At 42.5% G+C, this 27,205-nt stretch overlaps 1 protein-coding gene across 5 annotated transcripts in view; it reads left to right on the forward strand.

Annotated features, from left to right (window-relative positions):
* Positions 1–27,205, forward strand: part of BBS9 (Bardet-Biedl syndrome 9) — a 580,121-nt gene that overhangs the window by 256,919 nt on the left and 295,997 nt on the right. For 4 of the 5 annotated variants that reach the window (XM_073630475.1, XM_073630476.1, XM_073630474.1 and 1 more), the window contains exons 13-16: positions 11,181–11,234; positions 15,470–15,572; positions 17,387–17,491; positions 25,316–25,330. In XM_073630475.1, coding sequence (XP_073486576.1) covers positions 11,181–11,234; positions 15,470–15,572; positions 17,387–17,491; positions 25,316–25,330 — 277 coding nt within the window. The remainder of the gene's footprint in view (positions 1–11,180; positions 11,235–15,469; positions 15,573–17,386; positions 17,492–25,315; positions 25,331–27,205) is intronic. The other variant, XM_073630478.1, reaches the window with a different exon arrangement.

Below are 27,205 nucleotides of genomic sequence, written 5' to 3' on the forward strand. Positions count from 1 at the left end.
GGAAGAAAATGTGCCATCTTGGACAACCTATCTACCACAACAAAGATGGAGGAAAAACCTTCTGATAGGGGAAGTTCATACTCCACGGTCTCTCTGGGACCGGTAGGGGTTTTAATAGGCCCCAGGCTCTTGTCCGGCTGTTCTTACTTCTGGCGCAAGTATTGCATGAGTCAACATAATCCTTACAGTCCTTAATCAGTTGAGTCCACCAGAAGGTACGCTGTACCAGGTCAGTAGATTTTAGTGCAGCAAAATGTCTGGCCAACTTATGGTCATGGCAGAGTTCTAATATATGTACTCTTAGGCTCTCAGGGACCACAATCTTGCCCTTGTGCCAGAACAGGCCATCCTTGGCACAAGTCTCAGCAGGTGGGGTCATTCCCATAGAGGCCTGTCTAATCCGGGAGATGAGATCCCCTTGAAGAAGCAGGAAGTTCCCAGAAGGAAGAATGGTGTCCGAAGGTAAGGTTTCCTCAGAGTCGTGGAACATACGGGAGAGTGCGTCTGGCTTGATGTTTTTGGATCCAGGTCTGTAGGTAATATGGAACTGGAATCGGGAGAAAAAGAGTGCCCATCTGGCTTGCAGAGGTCTTAGTCTTTTATCTGTTCTCAGGTACTCCAAGTTTTTGTGGTCGGTATAGACCATAATGGGATATGCAGCACCCTCCAGTAGATAACGCCACTCCTCCAAAGCCGCCTTGATGCCCAGGAGTTCCCAATCCCCCACATCATAATTTCTCTCCGATGATGAAAGTTTGCGTGAAAAGAACCCCACTGGGTAAAGGAGAACTTTGGCGCCTTGCCGTTGGGAAAGCACCGCTCCTACTGCAATTTCAGATGCGTCAACTTCAAAAACAAAAGGTAAAGCTGGATTAGGGTGTTTAAGGATAGTAGCCGAGGTAAACAGTGCTTTGAGTTCTTCGAAGGCCGACTGTGCCTTAGGAGTCCAGCAGAATCAGGTGCCTTGTCAGGTTAGCTCGGCAATAGGAGCGATTATTGAAGAGAACCCTCTGATGAATTTCCTGTAGAAATTGGCAAAGCCAATGAAGCGCTGTACCCCTTTCTTATCTGCAGGTGCAGGCCAGTCCAGGATAGCAGATACTTTTTGAGGATCCATCTTAATGCCCTCGACCAAGATGACTAAGCCCAAAAATTGCACACATTGGAGCTCAAACTCGCATTTTTCGGGTTTGGCATAAAGTCCATGTTGCCTAAGTTGAGTGAGTACACTCCGGACATGCCTGCGGTGATCGGTGGTCATTAAAGCAGAGAAAATAAGGATGTCGTCCAAGTAAACTATGACATACAGGTCCAGGTAATTGCACAACATGTCATTGACAAAGTACTGGAAAGTTGCTGGTGCATTACATACACCAAAGGGCATGACAAGGTACTAGAAGTGCCCAAATCAAGTACGAAAAGCCGTCTTCCATTCTCGGATACGGATTAAGTTGTAGGCTCCGTGGAGATCCAACTTTGTGAAAATTGTTGCGGTTCCCAGTCTTTAGAAAAGTTCAGGTACTAGTGGTAGTGGGTATCTGTTTTTAATAGTAATTTTATTCAACTCCCAGTAGTTAATGCAGGGACGCTGGGAGTGGTCCTTTTTTTTTTAAAAGAAAATGCCCGCACCAGCTAGGGAGGTGGAAGGATGAATGAACCCCTTCTTCAGATTTTCATCTATGTAATCTTTCAAGGTGCCCAGCTCCTGCTCAGTTAACGGAAAGATCCTTCCAAAGGGGACTTCAGTCCCGGGTAAGAGTTCTATCGGACAGTCATAAGACCTGTGTGGTGGGAGAGTCTCTGCTCCCTTCTTGCTAAATACATCCAGAAAGTCTTGGTAAGGTTCAGGAATAGACTGGCGTAACTCAGTGTCTGAATCCAAACAGAGAAGTTGAGAAGTCTTTGCGGATGTTCCATGTAGACAGTGTTGCCGGCAGTAGAGAGGAACTGGATTTCCCCCGTGACTCAGTTAATACTGGGATTGTGGGCTTGCAACCAAGGCATTCCCAGGATGATTGGCAAGAGAGGAGAGGAGATGGCATCCAAGCATAGGGGTTCCTGATGGTGAGGCCTATGACAGCCAGCAAAGGAACGGTCTCCTGAGTGACTGGACTGGAACTAGAGTGGAGCCATCCGGTTGGGTTGGAGAGGAATGCCATGGTTGGTAGCGAAGACTAGGTCAATGAAGCAGCTACACGCTCCGGAATCAATTAAGACTGATACTGGGATGTTCCTTTCGGGAAGCTGCAACATGACAGAGCCAGGTGAGTACTGGATTTAGGCAAGACAGGTGCGCCCAAAGAAGAAGGCAGGCACTTAAGTTTCTTGTTGGGACAGGCCCTCACGAAATGTCCAGGTTATCCACAGTACAGACATAAGTTATGGGCACGTCTGCGCAACTTTTCTTCTGGAGTAAGAGAAGGACGGAGTAGACCGAGTTGCATGGGTTCCAGAACCTCTGAGACCGGAGCAGAGGAGGCAGGCGGAAACTGACTGGGGGGACTGGAAACCTTAGGAAGATAGGTCGAGAGTGACTAGTTGACCTATCAGAATGTCTCTTTCTTAAGTGGCGGTCGATTTGAATGGAAACGTTGATAAGTTCATTCAGGGACTGAGGTATTCCAACACGTGCCAACTCGTCTTTAAGAGGGTTGGACAACCCCATCCGAAATTGATGATGCAGGGCAGCGTCGTTCCACTCTGTATCAGAGCTCCATCGTCTGAACTTAACTGCATAATCTTCGGCCGCTCTGCGACCTTGTTGCAGGGAATGCAATGTCGCTTCAGCAGTCGCAGTTAGTTGGGGGTCCTCATATAATTGTGACATGGCTAAGAAGAAGGCATCAAGGGAGTCCAGGGACCCTGATTTTTGCTCCAAAAGGCGGTGGGCCCAGGTTTGAGGCTCGCCGGCCAGCAGGGAGATGACAAAGCCCACCTTTGTAGCTTCCAAGGAGAAGGTGCGAGGTTGTAAGGCAAAATAGATCCCCTGATGATTTTGTATGTTTGCCCACTGACAAATATATGATCAGTCTATAATTTTAATGGTAAGTTTAACAGTGAGAGACAGAATAACAACAAAAATATCCAGAAAAACGCATTTAAAAAAAGTTAATAATTAATTTGCATTTTAATGAGTCAAATAAGTATTTGATCCCCTATCAATCAGTAAGATTCCTGGTTCCCAGGTGTCTTCTATACAGGTAATGAGCTGAGATTAGGATCACTCTCTTAAAGGGAGTGTCCTAATCTCAGTTTATTACCTGTATAAATGACACCTGTCTACAGAAGCAATCAATCAATCAGATTCTAATCTCTCCACCATGGCCAAGACAAAAGAGCTGTCCAAGGATGTCGGGGACAAGATTGTAGAACTACACAAGGCTGGAATGGGCTACAAGACCATCGCCAAGCAGCTTGGTGAGAGGGTGACAACAGTTGGTGAGATTATTTGCTAATGGAAGAAACACAAAATAACTGTCAATCTCCCTCGGTCCAGGGCCCATGCAAGATCTCACCATGTGGAGATTCAGTGATCATGGAAACAGTGAGGAATCAGCCCAGAACTACACGGGTATCACATATCAGGTGTGAGCAGAACTGTGTGGACTGCACGAGAGGAAACCTAAAAGTGAGATATAGGGATTTATTAAGATAAGTGAATAAACACAACCACCTCCAATATAATACAATGTGCAACCAACCAACCACAAACAGAAATCCACAAACAATAATAATAAACAGACAGATATATATATATAATGGGGGATACCGGAATGATAAACAGAGCCAGGCCAGGGTCGTCAACGGCAGGTCAGCAGCTGGGGAAAGGGAACAAACAGGACAAGGAGAGGATGGATGGTTTACAGGAGGGATGGGTACAGGTACAAGGCACAGGGTTCAGGTACAAGGCACAGGGTTCATGTACAGGAATCAGGTTCAGAGATGGGATCAGGATCAGGTTTCAGAGCTCTCATGTTCAGGTCAGGGCACAAGGAAGATACCAAGGCAAAGTATGTGTGTGCTTTGCCGGGTATTTATACACATCCCCTGCAATCAGGCTCAGGTGATGCCTGATCGCAGGAGATGATGTCGGCTCCACACTGCCAGGAACCACCCGCTGGTGGGTGCCATTTCTGCGGGCCAAAGGTCAAATATTATCACCAGCCAGAGAGAGCTCCCCCAACAGTTCCAGACTGTCAGGAGACACCCACTGGTGGACATCAGTACTGCATGCCAGATGTCTAACAATGCTACCAGCAGGTGGGACAATTCCTGACAACGGGAGAATCTTGTCAATGATCTCAAAGCAGTCACATAGAAAACCAAGAAAACAATTGGTAACACACTATGCCATGAAGGACTGAAATCCTGAAGTGCCTGCAAGCCCCCCCTACTCAAGAAAGCACATGTACAGGCCCATCTGAAGTTTGCTAATGAACATCTGAATGATTCAGGGGAGAACTGGGTGAAAGTGTTGTGGTCAGATGAGACCAAAATCAAGCTCTTTGACATTAACTCAACTCGCCATGTTTGGAGGAGGAGGAATGCTGCCTATGACCCCAAGAACACCATCCCCACCATCAAACATGGAGGTGGAAACATTATGCTTTGGGGGTGTTTTTCTGCTAAGTGGACAGAACAACATCACAGTATCAAAGGGGCGATGGACAGAGCCATGTACCGCTAAATCTTGGGTGAGAACCTCCTTCCCTCAGCCAGGGCATTGAAAATGGGTTTTGGATGGGTATTCCAGCATGAGAATGACCCAAAACACACAGCTAAGGCAACAAAGGAGTGGCTCAAGAAGAAGCACATTTAAGGTCCCGGAGTGGCCTAACCAGTCTCCAGACCTTAATCCCACAGAAAATATGTGGAGGAAGCTGAAGGTTCAAATTACCAAACATCCGCCTCGAAACCTTAATGACTTGGAGACGATTTGTAAAGAGGAGTGGGACAAAATCCCTCCTGAGATGTGTGCAAAACTGGTGGCCAACTACAAGAAACGTCTGACCTCTGTGATTTCTAACAAGGGTTTTGCCACCAAGTACTAAGTCATGTTTTGTGAAGGGGTCAAATTCTTATTTCACTCATTAAAATGCAAATCAATGCATTTTTTGAAATGCGTTTTTCTGGATATTTTTTTGTTATTCTGTCTCTCACTGTTAAAATAGACCTACCATTAAAATTACAGACTGATCATTTCTTTGTCAGTAGAAAATCAGCAGGGGATCAAATACCTTTTTCCCTCACTGTATATATTACTGTATACATGTTGTGTATGTGTACAGATATTTATAGTTATATACTGTATATAATATATAACAGTGTCCCTAATTACCACTGCACCATTAACAGTGATCACAGCCACACCAGTCATATTGTCCCCAATAACAGCCACACCAGTTACAGCATCCTTGATCACCACATCAGTCATATTGTTCCTGATCATTGTCACACCAGTTACAGTATCCCTGACCACCGTCACACCTGTTCCTGTGTCCCTGATCACCGCCACACCTGTTCCTGTGTCCCTGATCACCGCCACACCAGTCATTGTCACTGATCACCGCCACACCAGTCATTGTCACTGATCACCGCCACACCAGTCACTGATCACGGACATACCACGTGTGGTCTCACCATACTCTGAAGGAGTATGTGTTTTGGGGTGTAATTCTAAGTATACAAACCCAAAGACAGTGCTGCGCTACTAGGTGTACTTAAAAAAATGAATATCAGCAAAAGCAAAAATGCGATTACGTGATCCAGTACTAATAAGAAAAAAATATATGTAATTAAAACCTAATTACCACATTTCTAAATACAAAAATAAAGTCCATAAACATATTCAATATGTGACTTGATATGACAAATCCACAAAAGTGATCAACCAAGGAGTGCAGAAAACTCCACAAGTGCTAGTGCTCGTCTTCACCAGTGTGCAATGGCTGCTCACCTCATATTTTGACCCCTGTTTCACCAGTGGGTCAAAATCAGCGGTTCCCCTCTAGAGATGAAAGATTAATCTGGTGTGGTGCTGACGCTTTGATCTTCTATCACCCACACTTCCTTTAGCCGGTGTCTTGTCGAATACTGTCCCCCATCCAAAAGTGTCCGCCCTGTACTGCGCAGGTGCAGTACAGAGGACAAAGGAGAGCCGAAAGTCTCCGAAGTTCAACAGCTGATCATCATCTGTACACGACGCCTGCGCTTTTATTCTTACCCTGTGTCCAGGTTCATTCTCTACTATCCAAGTGGACATAGAGCAAGAATAAATAGATGCCGAGCGCAGCGAGGCCGTGCCCGAAGCGTGGCGAGCGGCCCTCTTACGCAGCCATCACTAATAAGTGCCCAAGCGCCGTGTACAGCTGATGGTCAGCTGATCAACTTCAGACACTTTCGGCAGCACCTTCTCCTCCGTACTGCGCAGGCGCTGCGCCTGCGCAGTACGGGGCGGACACTATCTGATAGGAGGACACTTCTCGTCACAACACCGGCTCTATGAGCCTCGATACCTCCCACCAATGACGAATATATGAGGAAAAAGATGGCAGAATCTAGTGCTCTCCATATATAATAACTTTTATTTTTCACATAAAATAAATTATAAAAACTCACAAGTGTGGAACTTCCAACAGTGCTAACTGATTGGGCATAAAACCATCAGTTTCACATAGATGAGATGGCCACGATGTGACAAATACCACCAAAAGAGAGCTCTATTTGTGGGAAGAAAAGGACATTGGTTTTATTTGGGTACAAGGGGGTAAAACCTTCAGGGGCTGAAGTGCTTCATTTGCAAGGATTTCCTCTCATTTCTTGTTTGGCTATGGGACAGAAAGTGAAGGGAAATCTCCTAAATGGGACACAGATGGTAAAAAAAAAAATCTGACAGGGGTTATAACCCTCCCTTGCTCTATCCAAAATGAAAAAAAGTTTTGCCTATAGTTATACCTTACGTTAATTTAAGTTAAACTTTTACTTTGTTTTAAATAAAGATACATGAATGCATTATAACATAATTTTATCAAAGAAATCATATCACATTAACTGATGCATTAAAAGTCTTCATAATAATGAAAAGGAGCTTGGTGGGACATTGGGAATTGGTCCAACAACCCAAGTATTTCTGTTTTTGACAATACTTGTGTAACCGTGCATGTCCACTGCCCTTGATAACAGCACATTTCATGTACATAAAATGTTTTCCAGTCTGTTTGTCTCCCTTTCTATATGATGATTTTGCTCAAGGACATTTGTGTTCATAATAAAACCTGGCTGTAAGGCCTCTCATTTGCCTTTTTAATGTGTAATTATGAACAAATATAAATAATAATAAAAATGGCATATATAATGCAGTCTGTCATTAACAGTAACATAGCACCACTGTAACTAAATTTTATTACCTGTCAATCTAGCCAGCAGAGACTTTATTTTTCCCCTTTTCTGTAAAAGGGTGACAAAACTGTTTGTTCCACATTGAAATGGTGCAGCAGCATTTTCACCCTGTGGAGGGGATACTTTTAGATGGACATGTAGTTTTAAATGGCCCTTAACCACTTGCCTACAGGGCACTTTCACCCCCTTCCTGCCCAAGCCAATTTTCAGCTTTCAGCGCTGTCGCAGTTTGAATGACAATTACGCGGTCATGCTACACTTTAACCATGTGAAATTTTTATCATTTTTTTCACACAAATAGAGCTTTCTTTTGGTGGTATTTAATCACTGCTGTTTTTTTATATTTATTTTTTACTTAAAAAATAAATAAAAAGACCAAAAGTTTTGAAAAAAAAGTTTTTATTAGTTTCTGTCAATAAATTTTGTAAATAAGTCATTTTTCTCCTTCACTGATGTGCACTGATGAGGCTGCACTGATGGGCAATGATAGGTTGCACTGATGGGGTGGCACTTATGGGCACTGATGAGGCGGCACTTATGGGCACTGATTAGATGGCACTGATGAGGAGACACTAATATGCCGCACTTGTGGGCACTGATATGTGGCACTGATGAGCACTGATAGGTGGCACTGATAAGCAGCACTGATGGGCACTGATTGGCGGCACAGATGTGCGGCAATGATGGGCATTGATGGGCAGCAATGATGGACATTGATGGGCAGCAATGATGGACACTGATAGGTGGCACTGTTAGCCAACACTGACTGGCATCACTAATGGGCACTGATTGCTGGCACTGGTGGGCACTGATTACTGGCACTGGTGACGCTGTATTGTAATCAGGGCACTGATGATCAGTGCCCTGATTACATGTCTGGATGTCCCCTGTGAGGAGATGCCACTGATCGGCTCTCCTTGTCAGTGTGAGGCAATGAGAGGCGATTACCGGCATTTCCATGTTTACATGTGACCAGCTGTGATTGGCTCACAGATCACAGATCGGGGTCGCGCCATGTCCTAGCAACAAAGCAGGAGCAGCCGTTCAGGTGCACCGTCATATAACGTCCACCCAGAATGAGAGCCGCACCATCCCTCAGTCATTTGACAGTGGGCAAGTGCCAATCAGTTAAGCAAGTAACCATTTGAAGTTTGAAGTGGTTGTAAACCTCAGTCATGAAATCTGGACAAAGCACATGCATCTGTAGTGTTTACTTGTTTCTCTCCAAAGCTCTAAGTGTCGTTTCACTCTAGTGCTTCGTTCCTCTGTTATCAGCATGTGTCACTTCTGAGAAGTTTCCCGGACACATGAGAGCTCTTTGCTCAGCACACAGCTTGTTTATTCAGGACACAGCTCTGTAGCCTTCTGTCATTCCTGTGCAGTGTGTGGAGGGGGTGTGTCCCTCCTCCAATCAGCTCTCACACACAGTAACTGCAGCTCTCCACCCCCTCCTCTCTGCTCCTGACAGATGAAGAAGGGTTTTATCACAATTCTACACTTTTGAAGGGGTGTAGGGAAGAGAAGACTGCAGATAAAGTAAAACTTCTGCAGGAGGATTTGTTTCATCTCTGTGTATCATCTAAAGCTGTTCACTCATATATGAGCGGGTTTACAACCACTTTAATCCAGAAAAATATAAGCTTTTAATTCATTTTAAGTCCCCCTGTTGGTTTTAAATGGTGTATCTCAACACTTGTAAGTGACACTCTGCAGGATAGTATTGCCTCTTACTGAGAGAAAAAAAATGCTGGCAGAATCATCAATCAAATTGTATTGTTACTGGAGACTCAGGAATGCAAAGACTGCAGTGTTTAGTGTTATTCACAGACTACATATAATACTTAAAGTTTTTAATTTTGACTACAGTTTTAACATGGATTATTGCTATAGCAACTCCAAGTGAAAACTGTTATTCTAGGATGTATAAACCATTAGACCCCTTTCACACTACCAGCATTTTTCAAGCGCTACATCGCTAAAAATAGCGCCTTTCACACTGGAGCGGTGCGCTGGCCGGGCGTCACAAAAAGTCCTGCCAGCAGCTTCTTTGGAGCGGTGAAGGAGTGGTGAACTCACCGCTCCTCCACCGCTGCTCCCCATTGAAATCAATGGGGCAGCGCTGCGATACTGCCGGCAAAACGCTGCTCCGCCATTTTGCGGGCGGATTTAACCGCCCTGCTAGCAGCTGAATAGTGCCGCTTTACTGCCGACACCCCCCCCCGCAGCTCGGTGTGAAAACCCTCTTAGGAGCCTTTCACACGGACGGCTATTCTGACGCAGTTAAAAGCATATTTTTTTTCCTGTGAAATTCAAGACTCCGCTAATGGCACTGCGATCAGCTGCATTTGCACAGTGCCATTAGCTGCGGTTGCGTTTAGCTGCGGTTTGCCATTTCCATGGCAACCCGACAGGGTACTGACTCGCACTGTTTGGTATGAATCTTGAGGGAGAACTCCACGCCAAATTTTTAATAAAAAAACGGCGTGGGTTCCCCCCCAAAGTCCATACCAGACCCGTCAGGAAAGGGGGTGGGGACGGGCGAGCACACCCCCCTGAGCCATACCAGGCCGCATGCCCTTAACAGGGGGGCTGCTTTGAGGGAGGGGGCGCCCTGCGGCCCCCCCACCCCAAAGCACCTTGTCCCCATGTTGATGAGGACAAGGGCCTCTTCTCGACAACCCTGGCCATTGGTTGTTGGGGTCTGTGGGCAGAGGGCTTATCGAAATCCAGGAGCTCCCTTTAGTAAGGGGGCCCCCAGATCCCGGCCCCCCCACCCTATGTGAATGAGTATGGGGTACATGGTACCCCTACCCATTCACCTAGTGAAAAAGTGTCAATAAAAAAAAAAACACTACACAGGTTTTTAAAGTATTTTATTAGACAGCTTCGGGGGTCTTCTTTCGGCTTCGGGGGTCTTCTTCCGACTTCGGGGGTCTCTCCGCAGGGTGTCCCCTCCCCCAAAGCACCCACCCCCCATGTTGAGGGCATGCGGCTTGGTACGGCTCAGAAGGGGGGGGTCGCTCGCCCGTCCCCACCCCCTTTCCTGACTGACCGGGCTGCGTGCTCGGATAAGGGTATGGTATAGATTTTGGGGGGACCCCACGCTGTTTTTTCGGCATAGGGGTTCCTCTTAAAATCCATACCAGACCGAAGGGCCTGGTATGCCCCTGCAGGGGAACCCACGCCATTTTTTTATTAAAAATTTGGTGTGGCGTTCCCGCTCAAGAGTCATACCAAACAGTGCCGGGCATTGGCAGGGATCCGAGTCGGATCCCCGTGCTTGTCGCTCATTGGGAAAGGAAAAATCATTGTTTCCTTTCCTGATGAGCTGCTCAGCGCTGTTATCCGCAGCTGACACAGTGCACTGCGATTACCTGCGGTTATGTGCGGATAGCTGCGCTAAATCGATCCTGGACGTAGTCAATTCTATTTTTTCTATCCGCACAGAACCACATGTATCTAATTCGCAGCTAAACGCAGTGTGTGAATGGGGCCATAGGAAAGCATTGTGTGCTTTTAGCTGCAGTAGAAAATTAGAAAATCCGCAGCTAAAAGCACCATTCTATCCGTCCGTGTGAAAGGGGCCTAAGGATGTATGCTGCATGGAAAAAAAAATCACTATCAGTTCAAAATATTTATTACCTTTTAAAATATGGCCAATAGATTTTGAGTGGGTAAAGGTCAGTCTCCACCCTTTGAACATTCCTTTTATTGCTGTTATTAGTTTTTACAAAGTTTTTTTGCTTCATACTAATTTACTATAAATGGATTCTTTTCATCAGCAAGCTGTTGACCTTGCTTTGGAGTCAGAAGATGTCCCTTCAGTAACAGTTAAGGTATGGATTATATTTCCGAATTTGCTTATGTTCTTCAAATGGTATTATACAACACATTTTTTATATTTGTATACTCCATTGCTGTAATAATTTCAGCTTTTTCACAATTTATGCAATGAGCAAAGCAACCTGATTACTAAAAAAAAACCTTTTTTTTTTAACCATATCTGGTAACAATGACATTGGTAAACAATAAAAAAGTGCAAGATAAAAAAAATGCGCCACCATTGCAGGTATGAGGATTGGCAGGTATTTTTTATGGAGTACGTAATTATGTGTAATACGTTGTTAAGGCATTAAGAACAACAAAAAACAGATGCCCAATATAAATAAACTAGCAAATAGTAAAGGTATAAAAAAAAATATTTAATCATTTTCCAGTTGATCTAATGTTTGCTTGTGCTGTGAATGCATTAAGGCATACCTTTTCATGTGAACATCCATTGTTCTTAAATGAGCATCCTTTTGTGCAGGACGAGGGAGGGGAAGCGGAGGCTCCTGTCTTCGGTACTTTGGGGGGGTGAGTGAAGGGGGCACAACTGAGACAGGAGCCTCTTGTGCCACTGTGTCACAGGCTGTGTTTAGGACAGGCTGTCAGACTGAAAACCCAGCCATGCAGATCTTCGGATTACATTGGTAAAGCAGCTCTATTGGTATAATTAGCTAGGTGCCCCTGTCCGTATGCAAGTTGGCCCTGCTGTGTGTATCGGGAACACTGATATCACTCCTGATACACAGAATGCCTCAAACCAGCTGTCAAAATGACAGTGGAACTCTGCTACTTTTCCCTTTATTATACCATACACCCCTTGAAATTTTCCACATTTTGCCATGTTACAACCAGTGTCCTGTTACAACTAAAAATGTAAATGTATTTTATTAGGATTTTATGTGATAGACCAACACGAAGTGGCACATAATTGTGAAGTGGAAGAAAAATGATAAATGGTTTTCAAAATTTATTACAAATAAATATCTGAAAGGTGTGGTGTAGTTCTGGCTATATATTTAGGGTCGTTGACCTGCTGGAAAGTGAACTTCTTTTGCCGATTCTAACAGGTTTTCTTCTATGATTGCCTTGTATTTGGCTCCATCCATCTTCCCATCAACTCTGACCCTTCTGAAGGAAAGCATCCCCACAACATGATAAATGCCACCACCATTTTTCACGGTGGGGATGGTGTTTTCAGGGTGACGTACAGTGTTAGTTTTCCACCACACATTTTGGTCTCATCTGACCAGAGTACCTTCTTCCACATGTTTGCTGTGTCCTCCACATGGCTTCTCGCAAACTGCAAACGGGACTTCTTGTGGCTTTCTTTCAACAATGGTTTTCTTTCTTGCCACTCTTCCATAAAGGCCAGATTTGTGGAGTGCATAACTAATAGTTGTCCTGTGGACAGATTCTCCCACCTGAGCTGTAGATCTCTGCAGCTCCTCCAGAGTTATCATGGCCTCTTGGCTGTATCTCTGATTAATGCTCTCCTTGCCCGGCCTGTCAGTTTAGGTGGACGGCCATGTCTTGGTAGGTTTGCAGTTGTGCCATACTCTTTCCATTTTCAGATGATGGATTGATTAGTGCTCTTTGAGATAATCTACATTTGGGATACTTTTTATAACCTAATCCTCCTTCAAACTTCTCCACAATTTTATCCCTGACCTGTCTGGTGTGTTCCTTGGCCCTCATGATGCTTTTTGTTCTCTAAGGTTCTCTAACAAACCTCTGAGGGCTTCACAGAACAGCTGTATTTATACTGGGATTAAATTACACACAGGTGGACTCTATTTACTAATTAGGTGACTTCTGAAGGTAATTGGTTCTACTAGATTTTAGTTAGGGGTATCGGTGTAAAGTGGGCTGAATACAAATGCACGCCACACTTTTCAGATATTTATTTGTAAAAAAAAATTGAAAATCATTTATCATTTTTCTTCCACTTCACAATTATGTGTCACTTTGTGTTGGTCTGTCACATAAAATTCCAATAAAATACATTTACGTTTTTGGTTGTACCATGACAAAATGTGGAAAATTTCAAAGAGTATAAATACTTTTTCAAGGCACTGTATGTGTTAACAATGTTATCCATTTCAGCCCTGGTGGTGTGATGACAACTGTATTAACTGTATACTTTTGGAGGAACCTTTAAATAAAGAAATAAAAAAAAAAATACGTAACTTTTGTACCTTTGGTTAAAATCTGCATTCACGACTATACAAATTACTCAAAACGCCCAGAACATTATGTATATATTTTTTCTTTTTTTATCTGAAATTCTGCAGTTTATAATGTTCAGTAAAGAAAAAGGGTATATGAGGTGACTGTTCATGAATGGAGGCATTTTGTAACATCAGGGATTGCAAAAAGTGTTTATTTTCCACTACATAGTTGTGTGTGAAGAAGGAGCTGTATATGCAGACAGATTACAGTGATAGCCAGTTAACAGAAATCTTAAATTCACGTGTATCCTGGTCTAGTATTTGATTTATTCTGGAATCTAGCTGTAATCACCAATTTAAAACTCTGCGTAAATCGTGTTGCTGTGCACCTTGACTAATGCCTGCACATTCTTGGGAAATAAAATATGGTTCCCTTACTTTTTCTTCTTTACAGACTGTCACTGGGGCTAGTAAGCCAAAATGTCCTGCCAAAGGTTTACCACTGATAAATGCTGAAAGACTTAAATGTGCTCTGTAAATATATATTGCCTTGTAATTTACAAAATAAGGAAAGGTAATTTCATAGAAGGATTACGTTTTGTTTTAGACATTGGGGTTGATTTAATAAAACTTGAGTGCAAAATCTGGTGCAGCTGTGCATGGTCGCAAATCAGCTTCCAACTTCAACTTGTTTAGTTAAGCTTTGACAAAAAACTGGAAGCTGATTGGTTTCTTTGCAGAGCTGCACCATATTTTGCACTCTTTGGTTTTAGTAAATCAACCCATTGGTTTTTTGTTTTTTTACTAAATTGCACTCAAAGTGACTCTAAACTCTGTTTTAAAAATGAAAGTTACGGCATATTCAAGTATGTATTCGTAACTCAAAGATACCTTTTTTGCTCTCAGCCCCCTCCAAACCTTGTGGTCCCACTGTATGTAGGAATGTAGCCACTTTCTCTTGCTCCAGCTGGATAAGGGACTAAGGCCCAGTTCACACTGGTACGATTTGAAAGTCATGCAGCTGTCGATCCGAATTTGTCCTGCAACGGGTTTTGCTTTTGAGAACATTTTTAAAGAAACCCCCCAAATCCATAGCAGACTGTTATCCGAGCATGCAGCTTGGCATGCCAGGAAAGGGGAGGGACGAGCGACCCCCCCCCCCCCCCGAACCATACCAGGCCACATGCCTTCAACATAGGGGGGTGCTGTGGGGCGGGGGGGCTTAGCCCCCCCACCCCACAGCACCTTTTCCCCATGTTGATGGGGACAAGGGCCTCTTCCCCACAACCCTGGGATGTGGTTGTGGGGGTGTGCGAGCAGGGGGCTTATCGGATATTGTTTACTGTCTCTTTTAAAGATTTGTTATATGTTTTAAATATCTACTGCAACACAGTTCAGTGAAGATAGTTAAGCCGTATCACTCCAACAAGAAACAAAAGAATCATTTCTTTATTGTTTACGTGTAAATGCAAACTTTAGAGAAAGGATTTGAATATTTATTGGGTTTTACTTGCAGTCTGGGTGCCAGCTGGAGAGATTTCCCGTAACTTTTTTGTCTTTGTTGTCCTATTTCTTGGACAGGAAATGAAGACACTTTCCAACATGTGTGCAGACAACTGCCCATGTATTCAAACACACAAATAAAATTAAGCCGAATTGTCTTCAAGAAAGCAGTAATCATATGCAAATAAATATGGGCTTCAAGAAATACCTTTAAGTAGCCCCCCAACTGTAGGCTTATGGACCTTTTCATAAACAGTGGAGAAAATATTTTCCCTTCTAGTGTCTAAATAGGTTTAACTTTTTATTCTCTAGAAAATTAACAAGTCTAACAAGGTAATGTTAACAAATTCTTAATGTTTTTTTGAGAACTTTATTTCTCAAGTTTTTCTGAAATGAATACAGATATAAATAAAAAAAAAAAAATGTATAAACATAGATGAAAAAACTTTGAAAATGTTTTATATGTTTTTATTTCTAGGGTACAGATAATTACCTTGTTTTAACATTTCTGAATATGTTTTTTAAACAAACAACTAAAATGTTGTACTTTTGGGTTCTTGATTTCTGAATAGTTCTGCATACGAACAAAACGGCAGGTGCAGAAGACGATACTCTCCATTACAGTCCCAGCATTTCTAGCAACTACTCAGGACCAGTTCATATTCAATTCTATTGGTGAGTAAACAAACTTGTTTCATATTCCATTTTAAGCTGTAGCTTATAATGCTGTATTCACTTTTTCTCAGTATTACATGAATCAGAAGAACTAAACCTGGGCCCTTTACCTCCCCCTTCCGCTTTCTCTTACTCGCCCCTTCCCTTGGCCTACTCTGCTTTGTGTGTGGTTGCACACAGCATCTCCTATTAAGATCTCTTTTCATAGCAGAGAAAGCAGGTCAGATGCAGCATCTGCAGCATTTTGTGCTCAGAAGCATACAGTATACTAGAGTAGAACTGCATTTGATTGTGAATAGTGGCATTCATAATCAAAACTCATGTACATGTGCTGCAGGTTCCTGCTGTCAGTTCTGAATTTCCAGTTTTCACAGCAAAGAGTTAACAGTCGATAGTGCAGTCTTCAGTCAGACTGATAGCTTGGAGGAGAGAAGAGCAAGGGAGTGTCTTGCCATCCTGTGTGTTTCTAATGATGCACATAATGTAGGGAGATACAGCTCTAAAGCTGACCATAGATGGATCTTTTTTTTTCTGATCAGCTAACTGATCAATAAAAAAAAAAAATGATCAGATTCCCCCATCCCCACAATGGAGTTTGAAGGAATCCTCCCCACTGTGCTATTGTATTCTGACAGTGGGACCCCTCCGCTGTCAGACTACACTGATCAGCGCCGAAGCCAGTTGGCTGCATGTTCTTATCGCTCAAAACTTTCCAACAGTCCTGTTGAGAGGAGTCGAGAACAGGAACGGCCATAGATGGATCGAAATTCGGCCAGTTCATTCTGAACCAGTCAAATTTCGATGCGCTTGCAAAAAAAAATATGGCACACACTATTATTTGGCAGTGCAATGCACATTCATTGCATGGTGCACTGGGGTGTTAGTCACAATAAACCAGCACATGTAACATGCATTGCTGCAACACCATGGTGTGAACAGGTATTGAATGTCATTGCAGACATCTGTTTAGATGACAAGGTCAGTGGCGGCCCGTCCATAAGGGGCACACGGGCGCCGCCCCCCCATCCATGCTTCCGGCCCCTAATCTACATGCAGGGCGCCGGACGCATGGATTACAAGGGGGGGCAGGCTCTAATAGACACCCGAGGGGAGGGGGGTGGCTTGGCTGTGCACTGTTTCCCCCCCCCAAAAAAAATACCACTGGCCACCACTTCAAAAGGTGAGGTGAGGCCCAGGACAGAAGGGCTGGCTGTACCCCCCTATTGGTGGCCCTGGGGACATGCTTTACAGTTAACCCTTTCCCAGCCAGATGAAGTTGGCTCTGTGCAAGTTGAGTGCGCTACTCATGATGCAGCAGCTCTAATTGACACCTCTTGTAGTGAGGAAAGCCTGCCTATGACAGTCATTAGGTCTTGTGGGAGGCTTAGTGTCATCAGACAGAAAGTCTGCCTACTGCAATGTTCTTGTGTGAAAATTTGAATAAAGATGGTGGGGAGGAGTGGAAAATAAAAGAGGAAAACAGTTTTCCACGAAGCACCAGAGACAGAAAGAGATGATATAGAAACCAATGAGGCACACTAGTGCAGTGTCACTTTTTTGTGATTTCTTTGGATGTTTTGTGTAATAATATTCTTATGTGTTGTCTGTCTGTCTTATGGATGTCATTGTTCTGTAGTCATACTTGAGTAATGTCACTCATTTGTAATATCTCTCATTGGTGCTAGCATGATTTGTACTGTCTTACTACTCTTGTGATTTCATATTTGTGTGATTTTGCAATTATATTTAGTTTGCCAACCTTTTGTGGGCATAGTTGCACATATTTCTCTTCCAATAATCATTTTTTACTACAGACCAAGGCATACCTAAAACAGCAAGCATTTCGGTCTTCCTGAAGGGTAAATGTCTACCAGCAGACCTTGAAGGAAGTGCTGTGGCATCATACAGTACACCAACAGGCAAGTACCTAAAGCTGAACCAACATATTTATTGTTTAACATTTATATAAATTAAGAATAAAAAGGCAGCAAACAAAGGTAAGAAGCCTAGAGATTGTCCAAATTGTTGATTAAGTGGAAAATAAGTTGATTTTAGAACTCTTGTTTAGCAGACCAGTCATGCAAAAACAAAACCATCACTTCATTCCAATGTATTTTTTCTTAGACTTTGTGTGGACCACAATTTGAAAGGTTGTCTGAGTCCCAACTGCATCTGCCTTCACTTTATTGTTTTGTAAAGTGCAGTGAACAGTTCCCAAAAAGTTATAATTCTGTTGAGATGCTTTGCATTATGCTTAGAAAAAAAAACATGCACGTGCCTATGAACACAGTGGGACTGCTGGTTGTAGGGTTTAGTGTACGGTATAAGCAGTAGTAGTAGTAGTAGTAGTAGTAGTAGTAGTGGCCTTCTCCAAGTATGATTACAGCTCAAAAGAGGGGCTCTTAGGCTTCCATCTACAGCTGCCTTTAGCCAAAATTTACAACACAGAAACACTGGCAATTGTACAGTGTGTTTCTGACTTTGACCCCACCCATCTCCCTCGTACACTTACATATGCAAACACTCTGCAGCACTGTTCTGGCTCTGGTTACCACTATATTCCTGGAGCTTTTTGCTTAGGGAAGGAAGGCTAGTCGCTGTGGAAATTGACATCATTATTATGTGACTGGGCATGCTAATTGATATGAGTCTGAATATGTCTGAAGATGAGTGGTGTATTTATCTAACGAATTACTACCAGACTAACATTTTATACTAAAAAAAAAAGTTAACACATTGGGGTCGATTTACGAAAGGCAAATAGCTTGTTCAAAGAAACTTGCAATTTGCAACAGAATTTACCCTTAGCTTAGTTAATGAATTGAAACTTTGTTGAGTTTAACCACTTCAATACCAGGCACTTAGACACCTTCCCGCCCAGGCCAATTTTCAGCTTTCAGCGCTGTCGCAATTTGAATGACAATTGCGTTGTCATACAACACTGTACACAAACAATTTTTTTTATCATTTTGTTCCCACAAATAGAGCTTTAATTTGGTCATATTTGATCACCTCTGCGGTTTTTAATTTTTGCGCAACAAATAAAAAAAGACCGAAAATTTTGAAAAAAAAAACAAGTTTTTCTTTGTTTCTGTTAAAAATTTTTGGAAATAAGTATGTTTTCTTCTTCAATGACGGGCACTGATATGGCTGCACTGACGAGCACTGATACGGCGGCACTGATGGGCACCGATGAGGTGGCACCGATGAGGTGGCACTGACAGGCACTGATGATGAGCACTGATAGGCGGCACTGATGGGCACTGGTAGGTGGCACTGATAGGTGGCACTGGTATGCGGCACTGATAGGCACTCATAGGTGGCACTGATGGGCACTCATAGGCGGCACTGATGGGCATTTGTAGGTGGCATTGATGGGCACTTATGGGTGGCACTGATGGGTACTTATTGGTGGCACTGATGGGCACTGATAGGTGGGCGGGCACTGATGGGCACAGATGGGCACTGACAGGTGGCACTGATGGACACTGATGGGTGGCACTGATGACACTGATGGGTGGCACTGATGACACTGATTGATGGCACTGATGCCCCTAAGGGTGGCATTGCTGGGCATCAGTGCTATATAATGGTGCCAATCAGTGGCCATTTGTGGGCACTGATTGGCACAGATTGGGCACTGACTGGGCACATTGGGCACATGTGGATGGCCATGGGGTACATACCTGGCCATCCACATGTTGCCCCCTTCCCTGGTGGGCCTAGTGGCAATCCCTGGTGGTCCAGTGTGGTGATCTGAGGGGGGCTGCGCTCATAAACAATCACTGCAGACCCCCCCTGCCAGGAGAGCCACCGATCGGCTCTCCTCTACTCGCATCTGTCAGATGCGAGTGAGGAAAAGCCGATCAATGGCTCTTCCTATTGACATCATGATCAGCCGTGATTGGACACGGCTGATCACGTGGTAAAGAGCCTCCCCCGGAGACTGACACACCGATCCACCGATCGCCGCGATGCGCGCCCCCGGGGGCGCGTGGCGGCATGTTATCCTGCTGGACGTCATATGATGCCCAGTCAGGATAACTGAACCACCGCCCGGCCGACATCTGCTATGGGCCGGGAGGGAAGTGGTTAATCATCTACTCATGTGCAAGCAAAAATACAGTTTGTTTACCCTGCATGTGATTGGGTATTCTTTACAAATTGATTTTTTTCACCACGTTTACTAAGAGAAAATCCCTTTGGAAAGTGCAAATTCCCCTGCATAGTGAACATCCTATTTGCCTTTTTTTTTAATCCACTCCATTATCTCAGGTTGGCAGTAGGCAAAATTCTTAAAATTTTTTGATAAGGGAGAGTTTTGTTGAATGTGATTAGCCCTTATCTGCACATACTGTCCACCAGAATTCCCATCTGCACTCCTCTTGTGGTCATGCCCTCTGTGCTAATCATTTACACACACTGCCCTTTATTATACCCTCTGCACTCCTCTCCTGTGCATGCTGCACGCCATCTTACCCTTTGTATTCTTCTGGTGTACATACTGTCGGCTGTCAGATTTACTGCACTGCACATATCCTCCATACTCCCCTCCTGTACATACCTGAACATGCTGCCTGCTGGCATACTCCTCTTTTGTACATAGCTGTACATACTGCCTGCCATCATATCCTCTAAACAGTGATACCTCGGTTCACGAATGCTTCTGTTCATGAACAACTCGGTTCACAAACAGAAGAGCTCACAAACATTTGCTTTGGTTCACGAACATGAACCGTGGCCATCTTCCCTGCTTTGATACGTTCATATTGAGAAGAGCATTGCAAGATGAGAGTCTTAGGAGAACCTGTCCACTCAGATAGGGGTTTCTGCCCCCTGACTACTATGAGGGTGGGCTCACTTGATTGGGAATCATGGAAAAACAGTTCAGTTGAATTCTACAACGTTATCATGCCCTCAGATGATCTTTTCCTGGATGCACAGTGCTGTTTTCTGGCCCCTAGATTAGTCATTTAAATTGGGGTTTGGGATTGTTTCAAACAAGTATTAAAGAGGAGCTATAGTTTTCTTTTTTTCTTTTTAGATGTACACATGAAAGAGGTCAGCTTAATGTAAAAGACCATATGTAATATATGTTTAAAATCTTTTTTTTTTTACATACATTTCATAATTTTATTGTATATATAAACAAAAAAAAAAGTTCATAACGGATTAACCTGATTTACATTGAACCCTATGGGAAAATTTGCTTCGGTTCACAACCAATTCCGTTTGCGACCAGAGTCGTTTTAAGGAATTAAGTTTGTGAACTCCTTTTGTGTACATACTGCCTGTAATCAAATTCCCTATACTCCTCTCCTGTACATACTGCCTACCATCATATCATCCATACTCCTCTCCTGTACATACCTCAACATATACTGCCTGCTGATAAATTCATCTTACTCCTCTTCTGCACATACTGCCTGCCATCATATCCTCTGCACCCCTCTTCTGCACACAATTTCCTCTGTCATACCTTTTGCACTCCTTTCCAGCACATACTACCCGTTGTCATACAGTTGGCAAACTCAGTGTGCCTTGTGTAGCAAAAACACCTGATATTGTCATCCATCCAGGGTAGGAAGAGCGTGGCACAATGTAATTGACCTAGTTGAGCAGGAAGTCAAAATCCAATCTTGGCTCTAGTATGCTTTATCCCTTGAAAATATTTATCATTTATTATTAATATAATTATTATAATAAATATTATTATTATTTTATAGACACACCTTAGGAGTTTTAGTATCTAGTTCTGAGAATAGACTGAAATTTGTGCAAATGATCAGGTGCATTAAACCACTTTCTGATTTTATAGTCCCAGATACATCTTCTGCTTTGCCTGCCAAAATAAGCATAAGAAGCTTTGTGTGGAGATTCTTGGCTTTGTTTTTTCACCACCTTCCAACAAAACTAACAATCCCTCCCCTTCTCCAAGAGAAATAGAGTTATTGCTTTCAGCATCATTCTATGAAGAATTATGAGTACAGTTTCAAATTGAACACAGCAGTTTATCAGACTGATGAGACCTGTGGTGGGTGAATGCACAACAAGCATCTTGTTTTGGCATCCAATTTTCTTTTTTCGTTATGCTAAATGTCTTACAAATGCTTCCCCTGAGTCTACAAGTTAAATCGCCTTTAATAAATATTAGAAATGATAAATGCAATAAGCAGCTGTATTTGTATTTTCAGCATTCTTTAGAGTTTAAGCACTGCATGGGATGATTTAAAAACACTTCAATGTTTATTTAGATCTGTAACTTTTAAGCCAGTTGTTAAAGAAAGCGTTAACCGAGGAAGTATGAAGACTGCTGTTGCTAACTTCTGCTTATGAAAATGCCAGCTGTCTGGCTGTGATGCTGAATCAGTGGTTCCATAGCCAGAAGGAAATAGATTGGGAGATCGGATTTCACTTTTGCTGATCTTCGTGCAGTTACTGACAGCCAGGCAAACAGAAATTTTTGGCTTGGGGTTGGCAGTGGAAGCCTCTGTATTTCTCTCAGAGCATGCCTTTGTTGAAATGCCAGCTCTAATGGCGTGTACACACAACCGGTTTTGCCATCGGAATAAACTCCGAAGGTTTCTCCGACGGAATTCCGACAAAATTCCGCTCAAGCGGTCTTGCATACACACGGTCACACCAAAGTCCGACCGTCCAGAATGTGGTGATATACAACACGTACTACGGGACTAGAAAAAGGAAGTTCAATAGCCAGTAGCCAATAGCTTCCGTCTCATACTTGCTTCAGAGCATGCGTCGTTTTTGGTCTGTAGGAACAGCATACAGGTGAGCGTTTTTTCCCGATAGGAATTGGTTCCGTTGGAAATATTTAGAACATGTTCTGTTTCTAGGTCCGTCAGAATTTTCGAAAAAAAAGTCCGATGAGGCATACACATGATCGGAATAGACAATGAAAAGCTTCCGTCAGACTTTTTCTGTCGGACATTCCACTCGTGTGTACGCAGCTTAACATATACACGGATAATTATTAGACACCGGTGCCAGTCATTACGAGGTATTTTTGATCTGATATCTGAAATGCAACCCCTGAGTCCCTGAAGCCCTGGATGTCTGCAGTACATAGCTTCCTGGATTTAGAGCTATCGGTGCTTAAGGAGAACATCAAATGCATCCCACACTGCTATGCTTGTGCTTTTGGCAGGTTGTTATGCCTTGCATTGCTTTGTGGGGTGCTCTGGAGACTTTGCTCTGATATTCTACTGGGACTCTGGGGTCCATTGCCCTCATTTTCTGCTACAAGCTGCCAAAGTATGGGCAGCCTGAAGGTATTTAAATAACTGGTACCAGCTAGCACCTGGCAGTGCCTAATGTCAGCGTGAGCTGTGGGGTTAATTGTAACAGTTCAGTGGGGCAAATTATGTACTTTAACATTGAGTTTTTTTTTTTATACCAAGATATTTAAAGAAATCAGGTATGACACACTTCTGCTTGCTATTGAGTAGGGATAGAGAATGGGTTTTAATATGGTCTCCCAGTAAATGTGTGGCTGAATCTGAAAACTGCACCTCAGACACAATTTGTTTACTATAGTTTTGGCAGGAATTCGTTCATTGAGCCACCCAGCTATTTGCTTGCCTATGTGAAACTCAGGTTAAAGAGCTTTGTGCTTTGGAGTTTCCGCCTGCTCCAGATCCTCTTTGCAATAGCAGTAGTAAGCAGATAGACCTACTAACTAATGCATAGATATTGCCACTGGAGCTCCCAGTGAGCAGAAAAAACTGGTAGGTGAATCTACAAGAAACTTAAGTACCTTATTTTGGAGCAAACCCTTGGTTTAATAAAATAAAGCTGTTCGCTGACCAATTGAAATTGAATACACTGACTCTGTGTAATAATTTTTACATCTTTCATCCAGTTTTCATGTTCTGCTTTTATGATCACAACTGTTTGACATTAACTAGTTTCTTGAATAGGGTTTTCAATATCTGTTGACTTCAGCCATACGATGTGCTTTTACTAAAAGCTTGTATTAGAAACTTACGTGCCAAACTGCAAAATCATTGTATACTGGCAATGTAATATGTTTGTACTTCTGGAAGACTTATAAAATGAAATGTGTTATTACTTTTTTATGAACACAAGGTGTTCTTGGCCTTTTTCATCCAGAAGCCGATGTACGGTAGTGTTTAGTTGTGCAGCCAGTTTTATTCCACACAGTGATCCTTTTTTCAAATTTTGCCTTAAAAGTTTAGTTTTAGTTTGTGACAACCATTCTATGACCTGTGAATAATGTGCAGAGCTTGATTTTTGTCAGCAAAATTAAGTTTAAGTTTACATTACTTATTTCTCTAAGAACTCCTTGCTAAGACACTGTAACCAAATATAAGCGATATATTTGCTGTAAACGTTTGTTTTCAGACTTTCACTAGTTGTGTTTATGGGCATTTCTAAATAAGCAGCAAGATCTATAAGGTATAAACCAGGGGTCTCCAAACTTTTTAAACAAAGGGCCAGTTTACTGTCCTTCAGACTTTAGGAGGGCTGGATTGTGGCCAGTGGGAGTAGAAAATGCCTCATTCTTGGTGCGATTAAAAAATGAAACAGCATCTGTGGTCAGTAGGAAGAAGAATAGTGCCCCATCATTGGTATCAGTGGAAGGAATAGTATGCCATTGTTGGTATCAGTGAGAAGAACAGTGCCCCATTGTTGGTGTCAATGGGAGGAATAGTGACCCATCATTGGTGTCAGTGAGATGATTAGTGCCCCGTCATTGTTGTCAGTGGGAGAAATAGGGACCCGTCATTGGTGTAAGTGGGAGGAATAGTGACCTGTAACTGGTGTCAGTGGAAGAATAGGCTCCATCTTTGATGTCAGTGGGAGGAATAGGGCCTCAGCCTTGGTGTAAGAATGGTGCTTCATCATTGGTGTCAGTAGGAGGAAATGATGCGAGAGGAACAGTGCCCCAAAGGCTGCATAAGGGCAAGCAAAGGGCCACAGTTTGGAAACCACTGCTATAAACTGTAGCACTTTTGTTTTGGACTGATGGTCTTTATGTCTCCCCTCAGATGTGAGATGGAGATTAAAAAAGTTATAGTTTATAATTATGGAGATTAGAAAAAAATCCAATCACTCAAAAAACTAATTTTGTCTATATATATATATATATATAAATATATATATATATATATATATATATATATATATATATAGATAGATAGATATTAAATAATTCCATATTTTTACATTTTGTTCCTTCAAAATCACATTTGAAATGTGATGTGAGGTCAAAGTTCAAACCAGAGCCAAAGGGTTGATCAGCAGATACATATCAAAGTTACTCTTGAAAATGTAATAATATAATAATATGGAAATGTGCTTCCAGTACTGTTACATGATCATATGGGTATGTAACAGAAGTGTATGCTTCTAATAACACTATGTAACCATTTAACAGGCTCGCGTCCACATGTCAATAAATATGCTATGGGATCATGATTTGGTGCAGTTCTCTGTGGCTAGAGGGCCACAAATTTTGGAAATATACTACAGATTATTTTGTAAGAGGAAGGCGAAAATTGTTCATAACCTATTTACCTCATTGTGCTGTTGCTTATTAAATTTCCATTAAGTTGCTGATCTTTATTGGATTAACAATCTTCCAACAGAATATGCAATTTTCCAGCAAAAGTGCCCAAAAGTTTACACAGCTGTACTTTTATGAAACATTTCTTACTATTTCTTGATTTATTTTTCTCTTTATTTGCTGCCTGTGACTTTAGAACTGAACCCTGAAGGTAAGAGGAATGAGTGTTGGACATTAGTTGTGTGAGTTACCAAACATTGTTGTTAAATAGTAAGCACCTAGTAGTAAGAACAAAGACAAAAAAGCATTTGTTTGCTAGACGTTATGGGCATCGAGTCTATGTGCAAATTTATATATCATGGATTCTAGCCACAAAAATGAAATGCTCAGCGGGTGGGTATAATTATAAAGATTCTTCGACAACCTATTATTACAAATATTTATACAGCACTGGCAGTTTACGCATCACTTCAAATATTGTACATTCACATTGGTCCTTGCCCTCAAGTAACATAAAATCGAAGGCCCCTTTCTCGCATGCATATACATACTAGGGCCAATTTAGACAGAAGTCTGCTAACTTAACAGCATATTTTTGGAGTTACATCATATTATCTGATCCTCTCAATTCATATTTTCAAATTTTGATATACTTACAGTATGTTGCAAAAATACTGCTTTATTTTGTATTGAAGTTTGGGCTAGAGTGAGCAGTTTATTTTAATGGGATATCTGTATACTGTAGCTTTTGCCCTGTGTAGACTATATATAGCACTCTAGAATGTGTTGAGTATGGTATTAATCATTATTGTTTATATAAATCCGTTTATTTTTTAGGAGTATTTGTTCAGTTCTGAAGGATTCTGCTTTTCATAAAGTATTTAAAACTGGCTAAATTAGGTGCTGTACATTGCAGTTCACCTCATCATCATCATCATCATCTTTTGCATGTATGGGTTGGTGAACCCTTTCCTCTCTGTTGGAAATAACCTTTTTTTGTCTTTCCATCCCTGTCACTGACAGTTTGAGCTGCTGGCATACAGGCAAATATTGGTTTTGGTTTTTATTAAAAACATTCTGTTTATTGTAAAATCTTTAAAAGATCTCCTCCTAAATAAATCCTATGAAAATGTGAGGATAGCTTCCTTGTACATTTATAATTCCAAGAGAGCAGATTCTTAAGTGTATGTATATGGTAAAGCAGCCCACAGCCATAGTAAAAAGTCTGTCGTACAGCAGAGCTAGACTGCTGTACTTTGTGTAAATAGCTGTCATCTCTGTTCCGGGCCAACACACTCTCTGTGAGTCCGTGTTGGAGCCCTCTACTTAGCAGGGAGCAGGAGATGGGCTTTTTGCTGTGGCTGTAGGCTGCTTTACCATCTACTGTATATCAGTGAATCCCAACATGCAACCCATCAGAGCTCCATGTGTAGCCTGCTGTGCTGTGGTCTATCTGTGAGTAAGCAGCACCTCAGTTACTGAACCACACTGCATTGGTACACTCCTGGCCTGTAGATAGTTCTCCTAGTACCCCTGGCTCTGTCACTCCTCTAGAGAATTATAGACTTCCTCCAGCCCCCTGGACTCGCTAACCGCTTCAGCTTTCCCCATCTCCACAGACTTGTGCAGCTGTCCCGACTTTCCTAGTCCTCTGGGCAAGGAATCCCCCCAACATGAGGAAGTCTCCTGGCAGGAACACACACAGCCTTCTCCTGACAGGACTCTGTTTCCAAAATGGGAACTCTGAGCTGTGCTTAGACTTGGCTTATAATGAGCATGCACACCTGCATACTCACACAACCCAGCACAATCTGCGCTGTCCCCATTCACCTACAGTGATATTAAACTCAATAAATGTGAACAAACAACTATGGACATAAAGTGCTGCAACCAAAAAATGAACTTGAATATCTAGTTCTATGCCATGTATAATAAATTCAGGTGCACTACTAGTGTCTCAATGGTTAAAGTTGATCTTCAACCCAAAACTTCTAATTATTTACTTAGGTGACAAAAAATAATAAACATGAGTGAAATCCCAAAAAGAGAAATAAATAACAAAAATTTATTGAAACAGTGTATCAAA

Source organism: Aquarana catesbeiana, linkage group LG05 (assembly GCF_042186555.1).
Source record: "Aquarana catesbeiana isolate 2022-GZ linkage group LG05, ASM4218655v1, whole genome shotgun sequence".
Classification (NCBI taxonomy): Eukaryota; Metazoa; Chordata; class Amphibia; order Anura; family Ranidae; genus Aquarana; species Aquarana catesbeiana.